The following is a 27,608-nucleotide window of genomic DNA, read 5'->3' as shown; positions in this document are numbered from 1 at the left end:
CTGGGCTCCGGCCAGCTTCCTAGTTCGGCTAAAACCCCAGCGTCCGGGCGATGCCCAGATGCAAGTTCTAGCGCAACGTAGAGCAAGTCTCCACCGTCACGCCCCCACCGAACCCCTAGAGGGCGCAGCGTCACCCGAGGCTCCGCCCTAAGTAAGGCGGGGCCTGAGCGTGCTGTACGCAGGCGCAGAGTGAGTCTTGGGCGCTCGCAGCTGCTCACTGGTTCGAGTCTGCAGTGGGGCGGGGCTGGGCTGTGAGGATGGCGTGCGCAGGCGCAGGACCGCTTTCGGGAGCGTGAGGGACCCTGCGGACCGGAAGTTGAGGTGTTCGAGGCGGCGAACGAGGTGAGGGGGCGGGGCGGCTGCGCAGGGTGGTGGTGGCGGCGGCCGGAGTCCGATCGGGTCCGGGAACATCTTGGGAGCGAGCTGAGGGGGGAGGGAAATCCCGAGATGAGGCAGTGTGTTGGAGGAGGCCGAGCAGCCGGGAGACACAGACCGAGGTGGAGCCTGAGCGTTCCTGAGAGAACCTGAGGGTCAGAGAGCCTGAAAGAAATGGAGGCACGGAAGGAAGCTTCGAGAAACTGAGGGACCGAGAGACAGGGAGGTTGAGAGAGGAGGGAAGCCGAAAACTGGAGAGATCGAAGGCAAGAGGCTGATGGGTCCTACCGAGAGAGGCTTAGAGGGAGTACGAGAGAAATGCGATCGCACCGGGAACTTGGGAAATGGAGGGAAACGTAGAAAGATGAGAGTGGAAACTAAGGTTGCGAGAAAAGTGTGTATATGTGTGTATGATGTATATGTATGCATATAAATATATATGAGTGATTTAGAATAGTACCTGATACATGCGTCAGCCCTAAGTAAACGTTAGCTATTGTTAAAGCTTCAGACAACTGAGTGACAAAATTTTAGGGAGAAATGGAGAGAGATGAGAGAGTCACGATGGAGGAAGAGAGTGATGGAGAGAGACGAAAACGGAGAGTCGGAAAAAAAAAATTCAAACAGAAAATGAGACAGTCGGATGGAAAACTGAAGTAGAGTGGCGTCGAATGGAGGAAGACAGCTGGAGAGAAAATCAGACTAAAGAACAGAATCCGAATGGGAGAGCATTAGATAAATGGAAAGAGATGGGACCAGGCAAGGAAAGGGAAGAGAGATGAGGGTGGTGAGCAGGATGGACCAAAAAAGACAAGAGACCTGAAGATGGAGAGCCAGACAGGAGAGAAATAGGGAAGCGGAGAAAACCTCTAAAAGCCTTAAGCCTAGGAAATACAGGCCAAGAGACCAAGAGATGGTCCGAGACACAGTTACAGAGAAACTAGTAGATCCAGGAAGTGGAAAAGGTAGTCTTAAGAGAATGGATTCCTTGAGGGTCATGAGGGTGCTCTCATTCCGGCCCACATGCAAGGACAGGCAGGCAGCAGTCTGGGAGGAACGCTCTCCTCCATCTAATTGTCCTTGTCTTCTGAGAAACACTGGCTCAGCATCCCAGCAGTCTTTCAAGGCCTTTTGCTTCCCTTCTAGAACAGGAATTCCTTCTGAAGGCGCTGAGGCATCACGCAGCCCAGGTGTTTACCAGGAAGTGATGTGCACTCCCCACACATCCCCACGCATGGCTACTGCTCCTGTGGGAAACAGCTCTGCCAGTTCACAAGTTCTTCAGCTGAAACCCTCACCTGGCTCTAATAACTCCCAGGGTTGGTCTGGGTCCCTCTGAGGCTACAGAGGTGGAACCTCAGAACTCTTCTGTGATGGCCCTCAGAGACTGAAGGCAGAGTAGGTGAAAGCATTGCTAATGAACCAGGGTGAATTGTGGCCATTTGAGTGTCATTTTTTTTCCAGGTTGTATGCCCGTGGTTCCTCTCACTGGACTTGTATGCCAGTTACCCGTTTAGCTTCTCTGTGCCAGGCTAGGCGATAAACATTGCAGTGTTTTGAGATGGGTATTGCCCCCATTTTATAGATGAAGAAAACCTCAAAGGGTTTAATTTGCCAGTGGTCACACATCTGATAAAGCTGCTATTCAAACCCAGATCTGTTTGACCATGAAGTCTTTACCGTGGAAGTCTCGGGACCCTTTTAAGATCATAAACTCTTTGAAGAATCTGAGTGATAGGCTTCGCTCCAGAAAATTGCACATACGCGGGGATGTGCTTTGTTAGTTAGGACTTACGCAGCTAAGAGTCAGAAACCAAACCTTAAGAAAAAGACATTTTCTTGTGTAGCCATGAAGTGGAGGGTTGGTGGGAACTAAGCCTCAGGCATTGAATGATGTTGCCAAGCTTCTCCCCGTCCCTCTTCCACTTCTCTCCTTGTAGTTGCTCGGTGACCATCCTTGTGTGTGCCTCACTGTGCCCACGTGCAGCCTTTTCTGTGGGATAGATTTCTAGGAAAGACTATTTAAGAGCTACTACAAACAGCTCCCTGTTTATATTGTCCTTGCTTAGCCACAGTAAATAAGCTTTTGTCTCCTAATAACATAGTGTAAATTCCAGGGAAAGGCCCTGATTGGACCTCCCCGGCCCATGTGTCCACTCTTCAGACCAGTCACTGGTTAAAGGGGGAGTAGGGTACTGTGATTGGCCAGGCCTTTGTCACTTGCCCAACCAGTAGGAATTCTCTTCACTTAAAGGCAGTGGGAACCATGTGGATTCCAGGAAGGGCTGCTCTCCAAAGGAAAGTGCATAGGTTTTTCTGAAAAAAAAAAAAAGAAAAAGAAAAAGAATTGCCGGGCAGGCAAAAACAAAACATACATAATGCAACACTTGCAAAACTGTGCACTTGATTTCAAAGGGTTCCCAGGAGCCCTGAAACTCAGTGGACCACAACTCTCTCATGTTATCACCTCTCAGGACCACGTTCTGCTGTTGACTGGCCACATGACCTACATTCCTTCAGGTCAAACATTCCCTCCTCCGGGGATCCTTCCCTGACTCCCAAGCACAGTCAAGGAAGGCTCTCGCAACCCCCTGGGCTTCCTTTATCACAGCCTCCATCTCGGGATCTCGGTGTGGTCCTATTCATTGCTGTCCCTCCCCCCATCCCAGTGCTTGCAAAACAGCAGGCTCTCAATAAATGTTTCTAAAAATGAATGAATGTCTTCTGTTCTCTCCCGCAAACATTCAGGGCCCGAGATCCCAGCATGAACTTGTGTCCATCCCAGAGATCACCACAGGAGTCATGAGGTGCCCTGTGTGTCACCAGCTTGACCCAGGCCGCAGGGCATTTACTCTGCCAGCACCTGCCGTGATCCTATCGCACCCCTGAGGAGGAAATTAGCTTTTTGAAGACAAAGTGCTCCCTTATTGCAGGCACTGGCCTCTCACTGCAGGAGGTGGGGAATATCTGGTCTAGGTGATCAGAACTGAGGCCAGTTTTGTGACAACACTGGGATTAGCCACGGCATGCCGCCTCCCAGAACATGGGAGGGCAGGGGTCCCCGAGACCGACCCCCGGCTCCCAGTCAGGAAGAGGACCCGGAGAAATGGGACTGGAATTGTCCAGAGACGCGTCGCCTCTTCGAGGACGCCTTCTTCGGTGATGAGGATTATATCCGGCAGGGTTCTGAGGAGTGCCAGAAATTCTGGACCTTCTTTGAACGCTTGCAGAGATTCCAGAATCTCAAGACCACCAGGAAGGAGGAGAAAGACTCTAGGCATCCCAAGCACAGCATCCCGGCACTGGCCGACCTACCTCGCGCTTATGACCCACGCTACCGCATCAACCTCTCCGTCCTTGGCCCCGACGCTCGGCGCTCTCGGGGGCTAGGCAGGCGCCTGGCCCCGGAGAGAGTGTCTGAGTTCCGCCAAGCCCTGCTGCACTACCTGGACTTTGGCCAGAAGCAGGCGTTTGGGCGGCTGGCCAAACTGCAGCGTGAGCGCATGGCACTGCCCATCGCCCAGTATGGGGATCGCATCCTGCAGACGCTGAAGGAGCACCAGGTGGTGGTGGTGGCAGGTGACACGGGCTGCGGCAAGTCCACTCAGGTGCCCCAGTACCTGCTGGCCGCTGGCTTCAGCCACGTGGCATGCACCCAGCCCCGGCGGATCGCCTGCATCTCACTGGCGAAGCGGGTCGGCTTTGAGAGCCTCAGTCAGTATGGCTCACAGGTGAGTGGGACAGAACAGGTTTCCGGTTTTTCCCAGTGACCTCGCGGAATAAGTTGGTTGCCCTATGGCAGCATCGTTACGAAAACCCTTACCCTTTGACCCGGAGATGATTCTTGTAGAAATTTATCTATCGATTGGCCTGGAGATGGTCCAAATGACAAAGGCACTAACGTTACCCAATATAGCACCTTAACAGTCAAAAATCGGCAATGCCTCTGTGTTTATCAGTCTTTTTCTAGGCAGTCACAAAAAAAGAATGAGGATGCTTCCTACTAATGAGTTCTAGGGTTCTAATCCTGGCTCGACCACTTAAAAATTTTTGGTTTTGAAGTTATCATACTCTCAACACAGAAGAATGCACGCATCATGCGTATATAACTCTGTGAATTTTCGTAAGTTGACTGCATTTGTGTAACTAGCATTCAGGTAAAAAAGTCAAGCTTACCAGCACCCCAGAAACCTCCTCGTTTCGCCTCCCAGTTACTGCCTTGAGGCCTCAAGAGTCATCACTGTTCTTAGGGAGAGATCGTCATTTTAGTGCTAGATTATCAGACCTGCGTTGGTGATAGAATATCACAGATTATTTTCTCCTCTTTTTGTTACTTTTTTGAAAATTTATTTATTTATTTATTTGTTTGTTTTGGCTATGCCGGGTCTTAGTTGCAGCACGCGGGATCTTTTAGTTGCAGCATGCGGACTTCTTAGTCACAGCATGCATGCGGGATCTAGTTCCCCAACCAGGGATTGCACCGGGGCCCCCTGCATTGGGAGCGCAGAGTTTTACCCACTGGACCACCAGGGAAGTCCCTCTTTTTCTTACTTTTTATAAATGGAATCAAAAAGTATGTTCTCTTGCTCACTATTGCCAGTTATGGCCTCTGTTGCTCAATATTAGTTTTGTGAGACTCACCTATAGTATCATCATGTAGATGTACACCATTCATTCACACTGTTGTATGGTATTCCATTGTGAAGGCACCACAGGTATTGGTTCCTTTTACTGTTGATGGGCATTGCGGAGAGTTCTAGTTTTAGGCTCTTGTGAATGGTACCACTACGAACATTCTATAACATGCCTTTTGGTGTGTTTTGGTACATATTGCTGTTGGGTATATATCTAATAAGGGTAGGATCACTGGGTCATACCAATACTTGTTATGGTTAATCATTTTCATTTTAGATTTTCCAGTGGGTCTGTAGTGATATCACATTTTAATTTGCATTGTGAGTTTTGTTTTGTTTTGGCTGCGTTGGGTAGTAGTTGTGGCATGCAGGATCTTTGTTGAGGCATGCAGGATCTTTCCTTGTGGCGCGCGGGCTTCTCTCTAGTTGTGGCATGCAGGTTTTTCTCTCTCTAGTTGTGGCGAGAGGGCTTAGTTGCCCTGCGGCATGTGGGATCTTAGTTACCCGACCAGGGATCGAACCCGTGTCCCCTGCATTGGAAGGCAGATTCTTTACCCCTGGACCACCAGGGAAGTCCCTGCATTGTGAGTTTTAATTTGTGTTTCCTTGATGACTAAGGACATTGAGTGCCTTTTCATGTATGTATTAGCCATTTGGAGATCCTCTTTTGTGAAGTGTCTGTTCAAGTCTTTTTCCCGTTTCGCTTTTGTGTTTTCTGTGCTTTTGTTCTTGATTTATATGTCTTTATAGCATCTGGATATGAGGCCTTTGTAGGATTTATGTATTGTAAATCTTGTCTTCTATTCTGTGAGTTTCCTTTCATTTTCTGAATGGTGTCTTTTGATGATGGTGTCTTTTCATTTAAATATAATACAGTCTGTCATTTTCTTTTTACGGTTGCCACCCTTTGGGTTCTGTGTAAGGAATTTTTGCATACTTTAAGGTCATGAAGATGTTCTGTTTTTTTCTAAAAACCTTTACATTTAGGACTGTAATTCATCTGAAATCTATGTGTGTATGATGTGAGGTAGGGGTTAAGATACATTTCCTGTCAATAACACTTTTTAGCGATTTTACTTTGGATGACTCGTGTCTGTTTCTCCATTTCTGAGGTGAGGGTAACACTAGTGCTTATACTGTGTGGTAGTTGTGAGGATGGAGTGAGTTGACATACATAAAGATTTAAAGTAGTTCCTGGTACATAGAAAGGACTCAAAGAAGGGTTAAGCATTACTATTGTAATTAATTAGTATCATACATCAGGCTCTGTGCCAAGTACTTTATGTGCATTAGCACATGTAATTCTCACCGCATCTAGGAGGAAGAAATACGCATCTGTGGGATGGAGTTGCCCAAGTCAACAGCACTAAGTGGCAGAGGTTGCATTTGAACCTAAGCCTGTTGGACTCCAGAGTCTGATGTGGGACATTTGCTCAGATTTTCAATTTGGGGAGGGCGAGGGGCTGTGGCCCAGGCCCAGGTCCTCTCCTGACCACACGTTCCCACTGCCCCCCACTCCCAGGTCGGCTACCAGATCCGTTTTGAGAGCACACGCTCGGCGGCCACCAAGATCGTGTTCCTGACAGTGGGGCTGCTCCTGAGGCAAGTCCAGCGGGAGCCCCGCCTGCCGCAGTACCAGGTCCTGATCGTGGATGAAGTCCACGAGCGGCACCTCCACAACGACTTCCTCCTGGGTATCCTCCGGCGCCTGCTGCCCCAGCGACCTGACCTCAAGGTCATCCTCATGTCAGCCACCATCAACATCTCGCTCTTTTCCAGCTACTTCGGCAGTGCCCCCGTGGTACAGGTGCCTGGGAGGCTCTTCCCCATCACGGTCAGTGCCCCCCTCGCCCCTCCCCAGACTTCCCACCTGGTCTCTGGCCACCCTGGACATGTCCCTTCTCTTCTCTTTTTCTCTGTTTCCCATCTCTTTGATTAATGATGTTCTCTCTCTCTCTCTTTTTTAAAGTTGCTGTTTTTGGAGCATTTACAGTGTGCTGGATAGAGTGCTAAGTGCTTGTTAGAGGAGACCCCAAAATTTAAAGGCTCAAATAACATAGAAATAAATTTTTCTTATATAACCCAAGCCAGCCAGGTGTGGCTGGTCCAGGCTGATGGGCAGCTCTGTTCTACGTGGTCGTTCAGGGACCCAGGCTCCTCTTTTCTCATTGCTCTCCCATCTCACAGGGCAGGGTTTCTAGACTCAGCGCTTTGGACATTTGGGTCTGGGTAATTCTTGCCCTGTGCGTCACAGGGTGATTAGCAGTATCTCAGAAGTGGCAGAGCCAGGACTTGAATCCCACTCACAGACAGACATGTCCCTGTGCCCGATAGCTTCTGTTTGCCCTTCCAGATCTCCTTGTCCCTTCCCCACCTTCCTGTCTTCCCTGGGAGGCACAAACGGACCCCTTTCCCCTCTGCCTTCTGGTTGGCCAGTGGGAAAAGGAGAGTCAGCCCCTCCCCTGAGGTCTCCAGTGACCTGTGACCCTCACCCGAAGTCACAGCTCCTTTTCGAGATGTCTCTCCACACAGCTCTCTCCTTTATGTTTTTTTTTTTTTTTTTTTTTTTTTTTTTTTTGCGGTACGCGGGCCTCTCACTGTTGTGGCCTCTCCTGTTGCGGAGCACAGGCTCCGGACACACAGGCTCAGCGGCCATGGCTCACGGGCCCAGCCGCTGCCCCGGACCGGGGCACAAACCTGTGTCCCCTGCATCGGCAGGAGGACTCTCAACCACTGCGCCACCAGGGAAGCCCTCCTTTATGGTTTTGATAACCACTACTTCCTCTTGTTTTGGGGCCCAAGAATTGATAAGAGCTCTGAGGTTCCTAGCCCCAGGAGATGCACTGTCCCTTGTGGTTTCTGGGTCTAAATGCCCATCGGTCTGTCTTCTAAGTAACCATTAGAAACAGTGAGGTTACTTTCAGAGAAGTGATTTCTAGTGTTTTAATCCCAACTCCACCCCTTAAAATTTTGTTCTTGTTGGAGTTATACTCCAGATACAAAAGAGTACCCATATCACAAGTGTACAGCTCAATTAATTTTCACAAATTAAATACCTGTATAGAGCCAGCACCCAGATTAAAAAACATGAACATTACCAGCACCCCAGAAACCTTCCAGTTACCTTGATACTTCGACCTTTTATTACATCCTCCTCAGATACCGTCTTTGAGTGTGCTGTCTGCTGCCTGACTGATCTGTGTCTTCTCTGTCAGCCTGTGGCCTCCTCGCCCCATTGCTTGGGAGCTGGAGTGACAAGGTATGCTCCTGCCTGGGGCTGTCTCCTCACAGGTTGTGTACCAGCCGCAGGAGGCCGAGCCGACAACATCCAAGTCGGAGAAGCTGGACCCGCGGCCCTTCCTCAGGGTGCTGGAGGCCATTGACAATAAGTACCCACCCGAGGAGCGGGGTGACCTCTTGGTCTTCCTCAGTGGCATGGCGGAGATCAGCGCCGTGCTCGAGGCCGCCCAGACCTACGCCAGCCACACCCAGCGCTGGGCGGTGCTGCCGCTGCACAGTGCCCTCTCTGTGGCCGACCAGGACAAGGTGGCGCATGCAGCCAGGCCACGTGGGGCAGTTGGGGGTCTGGGGGGGCTGAGGGCAGCTAATGCAGGACAGATATGACCCCACAAGCCAGGGCTGTGGGCTGCAGAGGGGCTGCTCCCATCTTTGAGTTCCTGATGAGGTGGGAGGCATTGGAGCTGAGCTTTGGAGGACAAGGAGGGTTTGTTTTTTTTGTTTTTTGGTTTTTTTTGCGGTACGCGGGCCTCTCACGGTTGTGGCCTCTCCCATTGTGGAGTGCAGGCTCAGCGGCCATGGCTCACGGGCCCAGCCGCTCCGCGGCATGTGGGATCTTCCTGGACCGGGGCACGAACCCGTGTCCCCTGCATTGGCAGGCGGACTGTCAACCACTGCACCACCAGGGAAGCCCCAGACAAGGAGGGTTTTGAGTAGGAGAAGAGGGAGGAAGGCAGTCCAGGTGGGGGGAACCAGCTTGAGCAAAGGCCTGGAGGTGGGAACCTGTGAGTGGGGTGTGGGGAAAGGTGAAGAGACTGCCTGGTTGGAATGGAAGGGTGCTGGGAGAGAGGCCTTTGGGTCACTGTGTTAGTTATTGATTGCCGTATAACAAATTACCCCCAAACCTAGCGGCACGTTTACTGTTACATGCATTATCTCACATAGTTTCTGTAGATCAGAAATCTGGGAGGAGCTTAGCTGGATGGTTCTGGCTCAGGGTCTCTAATGAGGTTGCAGTCAGATGTCAGCTGGGGATGCTCTCATCTGAAGGCTTGACTGGGGCTGGAGGATTATCTTCTCAGATGGAGCTGGCTGTTGGCTGGGGGCCTCTCTAGGGGGCTGTTTGAGTGTCCTCACGATATTGTGGCTGGCTCTTCCCAAGAGACCAAAGTAGAAGCCACAGCATCTTTTATGACCTAGCTTTGGAAATCACAAACCATCATTTCTACAGTATCTCTTAGTGTTTTTTGTTTTTTGTTTTGTTTTTAATTTCCAGATAGTAGATAGTTTTATTTTATTTATTTAATTTTAAATTTATTTGTTTATTTTTGGCTGCATTGGGTCTTCATTGCTGCACACGGGCTTTCTCTAGCTGTGGCGAGTGGGGGCTACTGTTCGTTGCAGTGTGTGGGCTTCTCATTGTGGTGGCTTCTCGTTGTGGAGCATGGGCTGTAGGCACGTGGGCTTCAGTAGCTGTGGCTCGCGGGCTCTAGAGCACAGGCTCAGTAGTTGTGGCGCACAGACTTAGTTGCTTCACGGCATGTGGAATCTTCCTGGACCAGGGCTCGAACCCGTGTCCCCTGCATTGGCAGGTGGTTTCTTAACCACTGCGCCACCAGGGAAGCCCTATCCCTTAGTTTTTTACCCGGTCTGCCCTGTTCAGGGGGAAGGTACTGGGTGAGGGTGTGAATCCTGGGAGTTGAGACTCCCCCAGGCTGTCCTGGAGGCTGACTACCATAGTCACCTCCAGAAGAATCCCTTCAGGTCAGACTTGGTTGTTTAGTGATTAAAGAAACAAGCTTTGAGCACCTCCTTAGTGCTCCCCTTGCTCCAAGGGGCCTCTTTGGGATACAGTGGGAGCTGAGATATGGTTCTTCCCCTCAAGCTGCTGGTCCACTGAGGGGGGATAGACAAGTAATTGACAATCCCACAAGTGGTAGAGGAGAACTCTGGATACTCTGAGAGCAGAGTCTTGGTGGATTCAGGAAAGGCTTCCTGGAGGAAGGGACTCTGTACGTGGAGACCTGAGAAAGCCCCATTCTAGGAAGGGGGTGAGGAGAAGCGTGTCCCAGCTGAAGTGTGTGGAGCACTGGTTTTGTGCTGGGCAGAGTCCTGAGCTCTGTGCACTCCTTGTCTCTAAGCTTCACAGCCGCCCTGTCTGCCAGGTCCTGTTGTCCCCATTCAATAGATACAGAAACTGAGGCGTAGGCACTTATGCAAAGTCACATAATTGGCAGAGCCAGGCTGTAGAACTTGGTAATTTGGTACCAGAGCCCATACTCTTAACCAGAGGGTGGCAGACTTCCTGTGAAGAGGGCAGATTTTTAGTTTTTATGGGCTCTGTGGTCTCTGTCGTAACTACTCTACTATTACAGGTAGAAAGCAGCTGTAGACTGACCTGGTGAGGCTGTGTTCCATTAAAACTTGATTTACAAAAACAGGTGGCAGGGTGGATTTGGCCTGCAGGCTGCAGTTGCTGACAGCCGCTCTTAACCACTGTGCTTGGCTGTCTCTTGGGTCCATGAGAAGGGCTTGTGCAAAGGGCCTGGGGTGAGAGAAAGATGGGACAGCTGGGAAACTGCACTCAAAGTGGCTGGGTCCGGATTGTGAAGGGGAAGTCAGGAGAGATGGGACTGGAGAGGTGGACAGGGTTAGACCACCAGGGACCTTGAAGACCCATTGTGGTGGTGGGCTTTGTCCTGAGGGCACTGGAGGGGGGTCACGAGAAGGTTCTGAGCAAGGTGGCGGGCAGTGCCAGTTTGTGCTTTAGCAGATCCCTCTGCTGCATGTGAAGGCTGGATGGGAGGGGATGAGACTAGAGACCAGGGAGGAAGCTGGAGCGGGATTAGGGTGGGAAAGGAGGGGCGTGGAGCAGGGCAGGGGCTGTGGGTTTGGGGAGGAGGGAGTGAATTCATGAGATGTTCAAGATGATCTGGTGTGGCGGGGTGGGTGAGAAGGGACAGGACAGCCCAGGACAGCCCAGGACAGCCCAGGTTCTGGTCCTGGTGATGCAGTAGATGAGGAGCCATCTCTAAGATGGGGGCCCGAGTAGGGAAGGGTTCAGTAGAAGGTGCTGAGGCTGTTTTAGACATATGGCTGTGAGGTGCCCGTGGGACATCCAGGAGGCCACTGGACACATGGGTTAGCGAGTGCCGAGTTAGTTGTGCAAAGGGCCTGGGGTGAGAGAAAGACAAGGCACTGATGCCGCCTCTTCACTATACCCCAGGTGTTCGACGTGGCCCCACCTGGAGTCCGGAAGTGCATCCTCTCCACCAACATCGCTGAAACCTCAGTCACCATTGATGGGATCCGCTTTGTCGTAGATTCTGGTAAGCACTGCCCCCCCAGCTACCTCAAGGATCTGGTGAGAAGTGTGGGGTTTGGAGCTGTGCACATGTAGTGAGGGAACTCTGGACCACAGCAGGGAGGAGGTAGTGTTTAGGGCTGTGTAGCAGTGGCAGCATCTTAATCTTGCTCAGGCCTTCCTAGCTTGCTCCTGCCTCAGGGCCTTTGCACTTACCGTCGTCTCTGCAGAGAGCTGTCTCTCCCCAGATTTTTACACGGCTCACTCCCTCACCTTATTTCAGGACCTGCACAAATGTCTCCCCATTAGAGAAGCCCACTTGTTCACTTTATCTAAGTGATCTCCTTTCACTGTCACTTCCCTTATGAGGCTTTATTTTTCTTCATAGTATGGGCATTGTATTTTATATATCTTGATCTATTTAAGATCAAGATCTGTCCATAGTATGGGCATTATATTTTATATATCTTGATCTATTTAAGATCAAGATCTGTTATTGTCTGTCTTCCCAACTAGACTGTTCTCTGGAAAGTCAGCATAGCCTAGTGGCGAGGAGGCACTGGGGCCAGCCTGCAGGTACACTGCCGGCTGTGTGACTCTCAGTGCGTCCGTTTGCTCATTTGTAAAATGGCAATCATAACAGCACCTCCCTCAGGTGTTGAGGGTTAAAGACGTTAATACATTTGGGGGCTGAGGCTGGAACCTGGCGCAGGGTGAATGCTCAGTAAATGTCAGCAGTTATCTTATTGTATTGAATCTGATGCCACTGACGATAAAAGATTCCATAATTTTATGTTGGATGACTGAACCTCTGAGTAAGAAAAGGCTTGAGAAAATAAATGAAAAGATAAATGAATGAGGAAACTAAAGAATACATTAACAAAATGGTAGGGTGGGGCCAAGAGTAAGCTCTCAGTTAGTGTTACTGGAACAAAGGAGTAAGTGAGGGTGTCAGTGAGTGAACGGCTGGGTAGAGGGCCAGGCGCATGGAGGGCCCACGTGGCTCCTGCACACGCATTCCCTTCCCTCCCTGCAACCCTCCTGCCCACCCAGGGAAGGTGAAGGAGATGAGCTATGACCCGCAGGCCAAACTGCAGCGGCTGCAGGAGTTCTGGATCAGTCAGGCCAGTGCTGAGCAGCGTAAGGGCCGGGCGGGCCGCACGGGCCCTGGTGTCTGCTTCCGCCTCTATGCCGAATCGGACTACGATGCCTTCGCCCCCTACCCTGTCCCGGAGATTCGGAGGGTCGCCCTGGATGCACTGGTGCTGCAGGTGAGGCAGGGGCTGGTAGGGGACTGCATCCTGAGTGCTGGTGCCAGAGAGGAACCCAGGAGGCATTTAGACATGGTTTCAGGGTCAGGAAGGGCAGGGCTGGCCAGGCCACTGAGTGGAACTCATTCCTTCCAAATGTCAGATCCCGTATTGAGGGGAGAACTGTTCCCCCAAATCCACAGGGTCATGGGAAGAACCTTGTGACTCAGTCACAATGCTTTCAGCTGTAACAGAAAACCCATCAAGAAGTGGCTTTTAAAACCGGGGTTTTGGGCCTCCCTGGTGGCGCAGTGGTTAAGAATCTGCCTGCCAATGCAGGAGACATGGGTTCGAGCCCTGGTCCAGGAAGATCCCATGTACCGTGGAGCAACTAAGCCCGTAAGCCACAACTACTGAGCCCGTATGCCACAACTACTGAAACTTGTGCCCCTAGAGCCTGTGCTCCGCAACAAGAGAAGCCACTGCAGTGAGAAGCCCTCGCACCATAACGAAGAGTAGCCCCCGCTCGCTGCAACTAGAGAAAAGCCCACGCACAGCAACAAAGACCCAACACAGCCAAAAATAAATAAATAAATTTATTAAAACGAAAACAAACAAAAAAAAACGGGGTTTCTCAGTACATTTTATGTCATGGCTTAGACGTCATTTGCTTAGATTAGGCTGCTGTGACAAATAGACCCACTCACATAACAGCCAACACAGCAGAACGTTAGTCCTTGGGTTGGTGGGCAGTTTCCTTTATTCAGAGACCTGGGCCTTTTTCCTCTCATGGCTCCATCATCTCCCTGGGGCGTCTTCATCATGTGTGTCAGCCAGCGATGGGGAGAGAGCGTGGGACTTACGTTTGGGAGGGTGTGAGGGCCAGGTCCACAAGCCGTGTACTTCCCTTCCCCTCACCCTGGCGAGAGCTCGGTTCTGTGGCCACACCTCACTGCAGGGGAGGCTGGGAAGTGTAGTCTCTGTGCTCAGGAAGAAGCAGAAATTGAAAATGGGGAACAGCAGGTGGCATCTGCCTCAGGCTCACACGTGCCCAGGTGAGAGAGAGGCATGAACCAGCCCCCTTTCCTATGGGTGATGCACACTCATTGTTTCTATCCATTTGATTTCCTTTTAAAAAAATGCCAGTTGCGACCCATGTCATGGAGTTCCTGACTCACATAACCTGCTGTTTGAAAAATGCTGACTTGAACAATACAGAAAACGTACCGTTTCACATAACAGGAAACCTTGAGATAGGGAAATTCCAGGCTTGGTTATTTATTTATTTATCTATCTATATCTATATCTATATCTATATCTATATCTATCTATCTATATATATTTTTGGTTGTGCCAGGTCTTAGTTGCAGCACTTGGGATGTTTTTTTAGTCGCGGCATGGGAGATCTAGTTCCCCGACCAGGGATTGAACCCGGGCCCCCTGCACTGGGAGCGTGGAGTCTTACCCACTGGACCACCAGGGAAGTCCCCAGGCTTGGTTATTTAAATAGAATGGTGATGTCATAAAGGAACAGGGTTTTTTCTAGCTTTCCAGCCTCAGCTTATCAGCAGCTGTCCTAATAACGATGATGATGATGATGATAAAAAGCACTTACCTCGTACTTCCGGGGTGCTAGCTCTGTTCTAGGTGCCTGAGTTACGTATATAAGTTTTGCTCCTCACACAATCTCTGTAGTAGGTAAACTTATTCCAATTTATGGATGAGAAACAGGATGCAGAGAGGTTACGTAGCTTGATCCATGTGGTTTGGCTGGCAAGTGGCAGAGCCCGGCTTCCATCTGAGGCTGTCAGGCTCCAGAGTGTGCCTCATGAATGCCACCTGGCTCTGGTAGCCACGGGCAGCACCTCCTCCTCCTTTACTGTCTGGCTGCAGAGGCGATGAACTGCCCCTCTTTGTGGGTCTCATTTTTTTTTTTTTGGCCGTGCCGAGCAGCTTCCAGGATCTTAGTTCCCCAAGCAGGGATTGAAGCCAGGCCCACGGCAGTGAAAGTGCAGAGTCCCAACCACTGGCCTGCCAGGGACTTCCCAGTTTGTGGGTCTCATTTTTAAGGCCATGGGAACCTTTTCCAGAAGCCCCCTGGCTGGTCTCCCATCCTGTCTTGTCAGCAGAACTAGGTCACGTGTCCACTCTGTGACCTGTAATTGTCCGGGGTGGCGGGGTGGCATTGCCCAACTGGATCAGAGCAGTGATTCGCAGTCTCAGCTACACTTTGGAATCACGAGAGTGCTTAAAAAAACAAAAAACAGCCGTGCCCTACCCCTCACGCAGAGCTTCTCATTTAAAGGTCTTTTAATGAGTATTAGTGATCTCCCAGACAACACCATAGCTTAGTGAGCAGGGAGGAAGGTGGTACCACTGGCTGCTGGGTGGATGCCAGAACCTCTGGGGCCCTGCAGATCAGGCCCAGGAGAGCAGATCACCTTACCCAGAGACTTTGGCAGATCCCCTAGTCTCTCTGAGCCTTGTTCTCACTCTCTCATGGTCATGGGAGCCACCATGCCAGCCCTTCCTTCATCCACTCACCAGAGAGGTGCCGTTTCCCTATGCCATGCCAGGCCTGGTGATGATACATGTTTCACTGCTTTCTCCCCGTGACCTGCTACCCCTCTGGGCCTTTGAATCAGTCGGGATGCTTTGGTCAAAAGTGAGAGAAACCCAACTCAAACTGTTGTTAGCAGAAAAGGGGCTTTTATGGATTTGTGTGTCCATGTTGGGGGGAGGTCTAGCTTAGGAAAAATTAAGGATTTCTCCATCTGCTGTGAATGGGCTAATTTCCAGGCAGTGGAAAAACTAACCACAACAGCTCTGGGCTTCCATCCTGGCCCCTCACAACCAGAGAGGATGCTGGAGCTTCTCTCTCTCAGCTCCAGTCTGCAAAGTCCCAGGGAAGGATTCTGAATGGCCCAGCTCAGGTCATGTGCTCATTCCTTAGTCAGTCGCTCTGACCAGGGGCTGAGAAACCTCAGTTGGTCCAGCTTAGATCGTCTGCTCGCTCCATGGCCAGGGTGTGGAGAAGAGCTGCTAGGCAGACAGACAGATACTGGCCCTCCTTCCCTGCTTCTGTACAATGAACCTTGACATTGGGCATTTTAACGTATCACAAGTTTGTGATCCCTGAGTCCCCCGGTGTTCCACAGTGGCTCATGTGTTCCCCGTTCCTGACAGGGTTTGGTTCTCATTCCAGATGAAGGGCATGAGTGTGGGGGACCCCCGAACCTTTCCCTTCATCGAGCCACCCCCACCAACCAGCTTGGAAACGGCCATCCGCTACCTCCGGGACCAGGGGGCCCTGGACAGCTCAGAGGCCCTCACCCCCATTGGGTCCCTGCTGGCCCAGCTGCCTGTGGACGTCGTGATTGGTGAGGACCCCCCCTTGGGGTGATCACATAGGGTCCTGGGAATGGGTGTGGGACACCGCTTGCTCTGAGTGCCCGGGGTCAAGTCTGGTCCTTCTCTGGGCCCTGTCCATTCATTCTCAGGTCCTCTGGGTCAGGTCCTGTTCTAGCGCCAGGGAGAGAGCAGTAAACAAAACAGACATTTCCCTCCTCTGCACAGCCTGTCCCCAGCTCCACGTGGCACCCCCTCTATTGTGGTTGGATGTCAAAACCGCCTGCCTCTTCCTCTTGCCCATCCTGAGTCACCCCTGCCCCTGCCGAGGAACTTGCTGACCGAGGCGTATGTCTTGCCCAATTCTCCTGACTTGAGACATTCTGTGTCTACCAACCACCCACGGCCCAGAGAATATTGCTCGCTGAGTTCTACCACCTGGGGCACCACTTCCCAGGGGAGCTTTCTGCCTGCGCCAATGTCGTTAAAGTCCCCATCATTGCGACACGCTGGAGCGTCAGTACGGGCAGCAGCCTGGATACCACCAACCCTGAGGGCCACCGACAGCCATGGAAATGGTTATTTTTGTTTATTTTAGAAGGAAACAGGGCTAGTGCAAGGAGAATCAGATCTGAGAAGAAAGAGAACAGTCTGTGAGCATTTGCTTTGTGTCAGTGGAAGACTTTGTGGCCCTTATTTCATCTTCACCTGGTGAGGGGAGGGCCTCTGGGCGCTCCTGTTGTACAGTTGAGGAAAACGAGGCTCAGAGAAAGGCTGTCACTCGCTCGCCAGGGAGGCACGCCCCAGCCAGGCTGGCACCGTGGGTCCCCAGGCCCTGCGGAGCAGGCGACACAGATGATGCAGTGCTGGGCAGTTCTGGGCCCCGGTGGGGCCCCAGTGGCTCAGTTACCGTTCTTCCTCTGAGCCAGGTGGAGCTCCCAGTGCTTCCCAGGTGAAGCACAGTTCATCCTCACAGCAGGTAGATGCTGCGGTTAACCCATTTCACAGATGGGGAAACAGAGGCAGAGAGGAGGAGGGGCTTGCCTGAGGTGACGGAGCTAAGGGGTTCTGGGACAGCCTTGTTTTACTGCCCTACTTTATCTTATGAGGCTACATGTGTAACAGGAACTTTCTGGAAAGGTAGGCAAGGGGAACAGTGAGGGTGAGTCAGATGTGTGACATGCAGGCCACTGACCTTGGGGCAGGTGGAAACAGTCTTCCATCACATTGGGATCCGATTCTGGGTTTGATTCTGTCCCTCTGGCTCCCGAGGCCCTTTGTGGGTGAGGTGGAGGGTGGGTCAGGGGCCCCAGAGGGCTGGGGACGCTGTCAGGCGCCCAGGAGGCTCAGCGCAGTGTCTGCCCCCAGGGAAGATGCTGATCCTGGGCTCCATGTTCCACCTGGCGGAGCCTGTGCTCACCATCGCCGCCGCCCTCAGCGTCCAGTCGCCCTTCACCCGCGGCGCCCAGAGCAACCCCGAGTGTGTGGCGGCGCGGCGACCCCTGGAGAGTGACCAGGGTGACCCCTTCACGCTCTTCAACGTCTTCAACACCTGGGTGCAGGTGAGGTTGACAGCAGGGTGCCCCCGTCTGGCTGTCGTTCTGCGCGGGGCCAGGGCCTCCCTGCGGCTGTGGCTCCTCCTTGTGCCCCCACCGCCACCCCAGGGACGACCACTGAGCCCTCCGCAGGCCGGGCCTGTCTGGGGAGGACCCTGACTCCACCACTCATGGGACCAGCACGTGCAGAGGCCCCCGCCTGAGGGGGAGCCTGAGGTTTCTAAAGCACTGACGAAAGCCAGTGCCATCTGGAGAAAGTTAGATGCCTTAGGCTGGGGGCTATATCTTGAGCACACGTTCCCTGACCGGGCCGGGTCCTACTCTGGGCAGTGCTGGGGACCCAGTGGTGACTAAAACTACCTGGCCCGGCCCTCCTGGGGCTCCCAGCTCAGTGCAGGAGAGAGACTGTCCCTGGACAGTGACCAGCCAGAATGGGCTGTGATGGGGAGTCCAAAGGGGCTGGGAGAGCCCAGGGAGGGTGTCTGACCCCATGTGGTGTCTGGGAGGGCTTCCTGTAGGAGGGGGCAGTGGGGCTGAGACCTGGAAGAAGGAGGAGAGCAGGTGGTGCTGAGGGAGGGCTGGCAAGCCTGCCTGCCATCCTCCCAGAGGCTGGTGTTTGGGCTCACACTGGGTTCGTCTGGGCAGTGGGTCGGCACCCCCATCCCTCCTCCCAGCTGGCCAGGCCCTGACCCTCTGGTGGCCGGACCTCCACCCAGGTGAAATCTGAACGGAGCAGAAACTCTCGCAGGTGGTGCCGCCACCGGGGCATAGAGGAGCATCGGCTGTATGAGATGGCCAACCTGCGGCGCCAGTTCAAGGTGAGGCCCGGGAGGAGGGGTGAGGGCCGGCCTGCCCAGGCAGACAGGGCCAGGAACAGACCTGGCGAGCGGGGGTGGGGGGCGCTGGAGTGGGGTGTGCATGACACCTTCTGCGGCACAGCTTCCCATCCTCTGACAGTCTTCAGAGTCCCACCCTACACCCGCCTCCCCTACCGTCACATCACCAGGTGTGGAGTGCGGCCCGGGCAAAGGAGTAGAGATCCAGGAGGGTTTCCTGGAGGGGTGGACAGGGTCACAAGCCGCATCCTCACGACAAGCCGCCTTCTCTGGAGTGGGGGAGCCGAGCTGGCCGAGTGCCAGCAGACCGCACGGGGCACCAGATTTGGAGCCGGACATCCCAGCAGTGAATCTGAGCTCTGCCGCTTGCTAGCAGTGCAACCCTGGGCGAGTTACTGGGCCTCTCGGGGCCTCAGCTTCTCACTCTGAAAACGGGGAGGCCAAAAATAGCCCCTGCCTCCCAGCGTTCCCATGAAGATTAAATGAGTTAATACACCTAGAGCATTTAGAAGGGCCCGACACCCAGGTGTTCCCATACAAGTGTTTGCAGTTTTCATCGTCATTATGAGGATGTGGTTCGGGCTTCCCTGGTGGCGCAGTGGTTGAGAGTCCGCCTGCCGATGCAGGGGCACAGCTTCGTGCCCCGGTCCGGGAAGATCCCAGACCGCGGAGCGGCTGTGCCCGTGAGCCATGGCCGCTGAGCCTGCGCGTCCGGAGCCTGTGCTCCGCAACGGGAGAGGCCACAACAGTGAGAGGCCCGCGTATCGCAAAAAAAAAAAAGAAAAAGAGGATGTGGTTCCACAGCTTGCTTGTGTTGCTAATATTCCACGGGCCTCTTTCCATTCGAGCACAGAAAGATCCAGTGCCGAGCACTTCTCTGCGGTCGTGCCACGGAACGAAAATAAAAGAGCCCCTGGGGTAACCGTTCCTCTCGCCTGCAGGAGGGCAGATTGAGGCCCAGAGTGGACGGTCAGCGCCAAGGCCTCCCACGCAATCACGGGGGGCTCCATGTTGGGGACCACCAACATCCCAGCTGTTCTCGGCATCTCTCAACATCTCTGACTTTCTAAAGAGTGACGGTCCAACCTTTGTTGAGCCCCAGATGCTGAGAAACTAATGAAAAGTGTGGGTCCTTTTCTCTCTCTCACTCTGAGTCACATATGATATCCTATCTCTCCTCGTTGGTCGGGGCTCGATGAGAAACAGAAGGTCCAATGCAGTAGGTCCCTGGGAGACTGTTTCCAAAGGCGTGGGCAGTAGGTCTCTAATGTGCATTGGAATCACAGGGAGGGTCCGTGCTATCCAGATTCCTGAGATTCTGATTCAGTCATTCTGGGATGGGGCCCAGGTCTTGGCATTTCTGAGCGTACCCGGAGCCTGGTGACGACTGTGTGCAGAGGAGGCCCCGGGGAGGACCCTGGGTGGTGATGGCCCGGCCTCCTCTCCTCCCTCCTGGCGGCTGGCCCAGGTGTTCCGTTGGCCGATGACAGAGACGGCTCTTTCCTGGAGCAGTCGTGTGCCCGGCACCGTGCAAAGAGTTGTTCTCATACAGCCCCTTTCAGCCCTAACAGCCCTAGCAGGGAGGCCCCAGGAAGGTCCCTGTTCTTCATTTGAGGAAAAGTGTGGCTCTGAGGGTGAGGTCTTGTGCCACCAGCAGCAGGCCCCAGACCGGAACGTGCTGCATCCAGGGCACGCTTGGCCTGCCCCGTGTCCCTCACTCGGGCCCCACCCGCCCCCAGGAGCTGTTGGAAGACCACGGGCTGCTGGCCAGGGCCCAGGCCTCGAAGCCGGGGGACAGCTACAGTCGGCTACGGCAGCGTCGGGAGCGCCAGGCGCTCTACCAGCTGAAGCGCCAGCATGAGCAGGGCCAGGGACGCAGGCGCAAGGTGCTGCGGCTCCAGGAGGACCAGGACGGCTGCTCCAGCGATGAGGACCGGGGCGGCGCAGCCTCCCAGGGGGGCGGCGACAACGTGGACATCCAGGTGAGGCGCCGTGGGGCTGACTGGTGCCTGGGGTGGGCGGGGATGGAGTTGATCAGAGCGGGGATGTGGGCTGCCCTGGGGGTCTTATGGGACATGGCCTTGCTCTCGGGCCTGAGAGGACACAGCCCTGCCCTCATTCAGTAGGCAGGTTTCCATGGACAGGAGTCTACAGAAACCCTTGGATCCACAGATTCCAGTACAAGCCCCTGGGGTAGTGGGGAGGGCCCTCAGGAACCCACCTTCCCCCGTGTTGCCACCAGGATGTGAAGTTTAAGCTCCGGCACAACCTGGAACAGCTGCAGGCGGCCGCCAGCTCAGCCCAGGCCCTGACTCGGGACCAGATGGCCCTGCTCAAGCTGATGCTGGGCCGGGGCCTCTACCCACAGCTTGCCATCCCGGACCCGTTCAACAGCGGCCGCAAGGACTCGGACCAGGTGGGTCTCCTTCCCTCTCCCCGTCCCTGTGTGTGTTCTGTCGTCTGTCACCCCTTCCCAGCACCTGCTCTGTGCTGGGGATACAGCAGTGACTGAAACAGCCCTGGCCATGCCCTTGTGGGGCTGCAGTCTAGTGGCGGGGGCAGGGGATAGACTCGTTCCCAGACAGGTGACCAGAGTGGTTGGGGTCGGGATGGGGACCCAGGGGCTGAGGGGGACCTGATTAGCCTTGGAGGAGGTCAGAGAGGGCTTCCTGGAGGAGGAGCCTTCTGAGTTGAGATGAGGAGGAGGGAACCTGGCAGCGGGAAGAGCAAGTCTGAGGGCCTCTGTCACCCAGCGCCCGCCTTCGGCTTCTCCAGATCTTCCACACCAAGACCAAGCAGGGCGCCGTGCTGCACCCCACCTGCATCTTTGCCAACAGCCCTGAGGTGCTGCACACACAGGAACAGGAGGCCAGGGGCAGCGATGGGAGCCGAGGTACCATGAGCCCAGGCGGGGGTTGGGGGAAGCCCTCCATCGGGGACGTGAGGGGCAGGACAGTGACCTCAGGGTGCCCCTCGCCGTCTGGGGTTACCCCCTCGCTCCTCCCCGCATTCAGCTTCGCTGGGGCTTCTGACGTGGGACCTGCAGGTCCCAAGAGCCAGACCTGGCTGGGTGGCCTTGGCAAGTCCGCCCCTTGCTGAGCGTCGCCCTCCCCATGAGGTGCTGGCTGCCCCGAGCCCCGAGCCCGTCCCAAGGCCTGAGCTTTTAGCAATTAGAGCAGCGCCTGCCAGGAGACCTGTCCCGGGAGCCCCGTGAACTTCAGGGCTTGGTCCTGCCTGGGGGGCTCCCCCAGCCCCAGCGTTCAGGCAGTTGGATTCGGTCTACCTTCTAGTGGGATCCAGGCCACAAATGTCGCTTCAGCTGAGGCTGCACTCAGGCCAGGCCAGTCCCACCAGGGTGGCCTTCCCCAGGTGCAGGCCCTGCCCTCAGGAGCGGGCTTCACGTCTGCAACGTGAAGGTCTAGCTGTGTGCTCTGCCTGAGCGCTGAAACACAGCTCATCATTCTGTTTGTAAAGAAAGTAACATACTGCACTAAAATGGTAAACGGTAATCCCCAAAGGTACGGTTTATGATTTTAAATACCAAAGATAGAATTTGAAGTTTTCTCTCTAATCTTTAAGTGCTGTAAGTTCCAAGTGAATTTACCCTCTTCCTATTACATTGTTTTACTCCTTTTTGGAAACATTTTGTAAGTTCCAGGCATTCTGCAAGTAGAGAGTGTGTGAGGAACCCTCCGTGTTCTTGCCTAGCTGTAGCTGTCACCATTTTTCCATCCTTGTTTATTCTGTCCCCTTGATTTTTTTTTTTCTTTTTGCTGGAGCATGTTAAAGCAGGTCCCAGACATCTTAGCAGTTAGTAATAATAATAAAAATCATATTCATAAGGATTGGTTTTTTGCATCACCACAATGCTGTCGTCACCCTTAACAAAATTAACAATAGTTCTTAGTGTCACTGCATAGCCAAAATCACATCCAGCCCGGCAGAGTGTTAAGAACAAGCCGCAGGCATTTCACCATGGCACACGTGAGCACGTTCTTTGTGTGGACGTGTGAATGGCCCGGGTGGGACAGGCAGCCACTGGGGGATGACGGGTGTGGGGTGTGGCGGGGAGCTGAGCTGTCCCCTCGACCCTTCCAGATGACAAGGACAAGATGAGCAGCAGGCACCAGCTCCTCGTCTTCGTCTCCCTGCTGGAGACCAACAAACCGTACCTGGTGAACTGTGTCCGCATCCCCGCTCTGCAGGTGGGTCCTCGCCCCAGCCTCCCTGCCTCCCAACTACCCGAGCCATGGCTGTGTCCCAGGGCAGGGGGCCCCAGGTGGGCCTGGAGGAGCTGCCCTCCCCCAGGCTGGCTGCTGTCATTCATGACTCACTGAGTGCCTGCTGGGTGCCAGGACCTCTGGAAGGTGCACAGGGCAAGACCCGGTTCCTGTTCCCCAGGAGCTCACATCTAGTGGGGGGAGGGCGGGCAGGAGCACTAAACGCAGTGCAGCACTAACTGATAGGGTAGAGGGCGATAAGCGTTTGGGGAAAATAAAAAGTACGGGTGAGGGGATTGGGGAGGGGTGGGTTGGGGGGCAGGGGAGGGGACAGGTTCTAGTATAGAATCAGGCGATCCAGGTGGGCCTTATTGAGAAGGTGCAGTCAAGTAAAGACCTGAGGGAGGGAGGAAGCCATAGGGATCTCTGCGGGAAGAGTGTCCTGGGCAGAGCGAAGAGCAAGTGCAAAGGCCCTGAGGCACCACGTGCCTGGTGTGGACAGGGAACAGCTGGAGCAGAGTCAGTGAGGGGGAGCATGGCTGGAGAAGAGATCAGGGAGGCAGGTGAGACTGGATCCCCCTCCCCCCCACCACCAGAGGGTTCTGAGCAGAGCCGGGACAGGGTCTGACACGGGGCAGAGGCCAGGAGCCCAGCAAGGAGGCGACTGAGGTCGTAGGGCAGAAGCGGATGGTGCTGGAGGCTGAGCATGTGCTCAGATTGCAGATATACGTGCGTATGTGTGTCTGCAGCCAGGAAGGGGGGTTCCTGACAGCAGTAGCTGCCACACCTGTGTGCCCACTGTGGCCACCCTGTGGTTCCAGGCCTGGCCACAAGTCTCGCTTTATAGGGGAGAAGATGGGGCTGGGTGCAGGGGGCAGTGAGGAGGAGGGCGTGTCCCTTGACTAAGCCACACAGTGAGCAAGTGGCTGAGCCTGAACTCAGGGTCACAGGCCACACCTGAGGCCTCCCCCCATCAGGTGGGTGTCCCCGTTACCCCGACCCCCTCGCTTCCATCCCAGGGAACATAGAGGGAAGAGAGAAACCCTTCCTAGAGCCCTGGGAGATGTTGTTGACGCTGATTTCCACTGGCACCAAGAAAGCGAACTCTGATCTGCTCCGCTATGTCTTCGTTCAAACATGTACTGAGTGGCCACCTGGCACCAGCCACTAAGTACTCTTCCGGGTGCTGGGAATGCAGTCGTGATCAGAATGGACAAGATTCCCTGTGTTCGCGGGGCTCATGTATAAGTGGGGGAGGCAGATGGTAAAGAGAAGCACACCAGATGCTGTACCAGTGCTGGAGGAGGAATGAAGTGGGGTGAGGGCCGGAGTGCTGGTGGTCAGCAGGACCTCGGGACAGAAACACGGCTTTGCTGGCTGAGATGCTGCTTGATATTCAATCCCCCCCGCCCTGCCCCTGCCCCGTAGTTTCTGATGATGGAGACTTTCAAACATGCACAAGAGTAGAATAGCGCACTGGACTCTCATGTTCTATCACCAGCCCCGCAGACCCTCGGCCCGCGGCGAGCCCTGCCCCGTCCACTCACCCCCGCCCCATCCCACAGGATTTTCCCCAGAGAAAAGTTGAAAGAAGTGTAGAGGGAACACTCAACATTCCCACTCCCCAGTCCTGCAGCTAACATTCGGTCTTTGCTTTATCACCTCTCCACTCGTCCATCTATTTTAACAGGTGGGCTTTCCTTTGAATTTCTTGATGCATTTTAAAGTAAGTTGCTGACATCAGTACCCTTCACCTGTAAGCACTCCAGCACGCTTCCTGTCAACTAACATTCAATGTTTGTTTATATATTTTGAGGATGAAAGGTATAGAGAGTGACACGTACACATATTAAGCACGCCATCTGACAAGGTTGACAAAGACACACACGTGTAGCCCCAACCCTAGGAAGACAGAGACGGCCACTGGCCTCCAGCGCAGGTGGTGACTCCCCTGCCCCTGACTTCTTGGAACCTGCTCTGTATTTTACTCTTTAGTCTTCGTTAGTCTCTTTCTCCGAGTAGAATTTCAGTTCCGTGGGGCGAGGACTGAGTCCATCTTGTTCACGTTGTGTCTCTGGCACCCGGAAGAATGTCTGGCACAGAGTAGGCGTGTGGTCAGTATTTGTTGCAGGGCTGGGTGGGTGGGTGAGTGGGGGGTGGGCAGGAGCCCAGCCAGGCGGGGGGCCTCTCTACGATGGCATCCTCCCCCTCCCGCCACTGCCTGTCCCCGCCCCTTCTCTTCCAGTCCCTCCTGCTGTTCAGCCGGTCCCTGGACACCAATGGTGACTGTTGCCGTCTGGTGGCCGATGGCTGGCTGGAGCTCCAGCTGGTGGACAGTGAGAGCGCTGTCCGGCTCCTGGCGGCTTCCCTGCGGCTCCGGGCCCACTGGGAAAGCGCCCTGGACCGGCAGCTGGCCCACCAGGCCCGGTGGCGGATGGAGGACAAAGACGACGAGGAGACGGACCCAGTCAACCGCAAGGAGGTGGCAGCCCTGAGCAGGGAGCTGCTGCAGTTCACGGCGTCCAAGGTACCCGCCTCCTGGGCACCTGCACACCCTTGGCCAGAGGGGCCATCAGCCATAGGGATGAAAGCTCTGGAAGGCCTGGCTTCCAGCTCATCAATATGCACACATTTGGGGGTTTTCAAACCAGAGAGGTTGATGACAAGCCCAGCGTCACACAGCTGGTAAGGGGGGAGCCAGGGTTTGACCCCAGGAGCCATGCCATTAACCCCTGCGGCCCTCATTCAACAGACGTTTATGAATACATGCTGCATGTGTGGTGCAGGTTACCCCCCGTTAGCAGTTAAGGGCGTGCAGGGTGTGAGAGGGAAGCTGTAAGGTGTCTGTCTATTCGTGGAGGACAGATGGGAAGAATTCAGACGGAGCAGATTTGAAACTGATCCCCCACCTCTTTAAGTGGCGGGGGGTTGAGAATTGCTCCTGAGTCTATTGCTATTACACGTGGATGGGGTGCGACCCAGTCGACCAGGGAAAGGGGAACAGGCTGACGTGCTGGAGGAGAAGGGGCAAGGTGGCCAGACTTGAAGGTCAGACTTAAGGTCTGGATGTGTTCCCAGCAGTCATAAGGAGAGAAGGGCTCTGGGGAAGGCAGGTGAGGTGGGGGATGGGGCATCAGGGAATGTTCTAGACAAGCCTGTGGTCATGAGCATCTGAAACCGTGTTGTGATTGGCTTAAGCAATTAGCCCCCATAACTGAGAAGCCCAGGGGTGGACTTTCGGCACGGCTGGATCCAGGTGCTCCGATCATGTCTGCCTGAGTCTCTCTCCCCTATTTCCTGTCTCTCTTTGTTCAGGTTTCCTACAGCCTCCGGCGGCTCACAGGGCTGGAAATCCAGAACCTCTATGTGGGACCCCAGACCATCACTGCTGTCCCCAGCCTCCCTGGCCTCTTTGGCTGCTCTACCCCGTCCCCCCATCCCACCAAAGGGGGCTACGCAGTCACTGACTTCCTCACCTACAGCTGCCTCACGGTGAGCACGGACCCCACCTTGGCCCCTCATCCTCCTGCCCCTGAAAATGTGACGTCAGTGATTCCCCCCACCCTCTGCCCCCAACTGCACTCCAGCTTAGTGCAGGGATGCAGTTTCAGAAAGGGGCCTGCCAGCCCCGAGGGGTTCTGGGAAGGTCCCAGGCTGGCGGCGGGGGGCGGTGGGGAGCCAGGCCTGACACAGCCTGCCTGTCGCAGAGCGACGCGGACCTGTACAGCGACTGTCTCCGCACCTTCTGGACCTGCCCCCACTGCGACCTGCACATGCCCTTCACGCCCTTGGAGCGCATCGCCCACGAGAGCACCTGCCCCGAGGCCCCACAGGACGGTCCCCCAGGTGAGGCTGGGGCAGTGGCGGCCGGGGCGCCTGTGTTTGCCCAGCTGTCCGTCCAGCCTGTGGTTGTTGACTGTGCGTCTGGGCACTTGCTCGACACTCTGGGGACTCACGACCTCAGCCGTCTGCTCTGGCTGGGGCCACGTGTGGACTCCGTCACAAGGACCCAGAGCCCGGGACCAGGAGGCCCTGCAGCCACCTCATTCTCAGGTCGTGGTGTCTGTCTCTCTTTGGTCTCTGTGTCTCCGCCTGTCTGGTTGGCCTCTGTGTTCCTGTCTGTTTCTCTGTCTCTCTCTTGCCGTGTCTCTTGTTCTTTCTCTGTCCCAGAGCTCTCTCTGCCTTGGCCACGTCCATCCTGTTGTCATCCAGGGGACGCTGCAGTGGGCAGGCCCGGGCACAGAGTCTTCTGCGGTGCCCCATGCGCCACCCGCTGGTGCTTGCTGGGGAGATGGCTGTAGGGCCACGTGGTCCCACCCCAGGGCTCTGTTTGTCTCTTTCAGTCTCTGTGTCTCTGCTTGTGTCTTTCTCTGTGTCCCTTTCACCCCCTGGGACACAGAGTAAAGACTCGCCTCTGTGTGTGTATTGATCAAGGAGGGCTTCCTGGAGGACACAGAGCTGGAGTCCCCAGAGGCCAGGAGAGAGCCTAACCCCGCCAGGTTTCTGGGATTTGGGTGGGGGTGAGAGCATGCAATGGAGCGTCCCCCTCACAGCCTCCCATCTCCTCTCCCTTAGGGGCTGAGGAGGCTGCCCCCGAGCCCCTCCAGAAGGCATCCGCCCTGCAGAGGCCCTACCACTGCGAGGCCTGCCAGAAGGACTTTCTGTTCACACCCACGGAGGTGCTGCGGCACAGGAGGCAGCATGTGTGAGCCCAGCCTGTCCTGGACCAGGACCAGGGCCAGGGCCAGGGCTCCCGCCCAAGCCCCCAGCCTAGACGCGGAGCTGTGGTCTGGACCCAGCCCCGCTGGGAGGGAGCATAAATATGTGAATAAAGTCTCACCGATGGAA

At 54.7% G+C, this 27,608-nt stretch overlaps 1 protein-coding gene across 1 annotated transcript; it reads left to right on the top strand.

Annotated features, from left to right (window-relative positions):
- The first annotated feature begins 235 nt into the window (after nucleotides 1-235).
- DHX34 (DExH-box helicase 34) lies at nucleotides 236-27,608 on the top strand. Its single transcript, XM_060000941.1, has 17 exons — nucleotides 236-342; nucleotides 3,124-4,106; nucleotides 6,532-6,843; nucleotides 8,301-8,555; nucleotides 11,473-11,575; nucleotides 12,604-12,821; nucleotides 16,006-16,180; nucleotides 17,517-17,710; nucleotides 18,421-18,522; nucleotides 20,280-20,522; nucleotides 20,783-20,956; nucleotides 21,316-21,433; nucleotides 22,639-22,745; nucleotides 25,006-25,287; nucleotides 26,076-26,252; nucleotides 26,468-26,606; nucleotides 27,336-27,608. The coding sequence occupies exons 2-17, from the start codon at nucleotides 3,402-3,404 to the stop codon at nucleotides 27,467-27,469; spliced, it is 3,438 nt and encodes a 1,145-aa protein (XP_059856924.1). The 5' UTR covers nucleotides 236-342; nucleotides 3,124-3,401; the 3' UTR covers nucleotides 27,470-27,608.

Source organism: Delphinus delphis, chromosome 20 (genome assembly GCF_949987515.2).
Source record: "Delphinus delphis chromosome 20, mDelDel1.2, whole genome shotgun sequence".
NCBI classification, from domain to species: domain Eukaryota; kingdom Metazoa; phylum Chordata; class Mammalia; order Artiodactyla; family Delphinidae; genus Delphinus; species Delphinus delphis.
The sequence above is the reverse complement of the archived record's forward strand: the minus strand, read 5'-3'. Positions and strand labels throughout refer to the sequence as shown.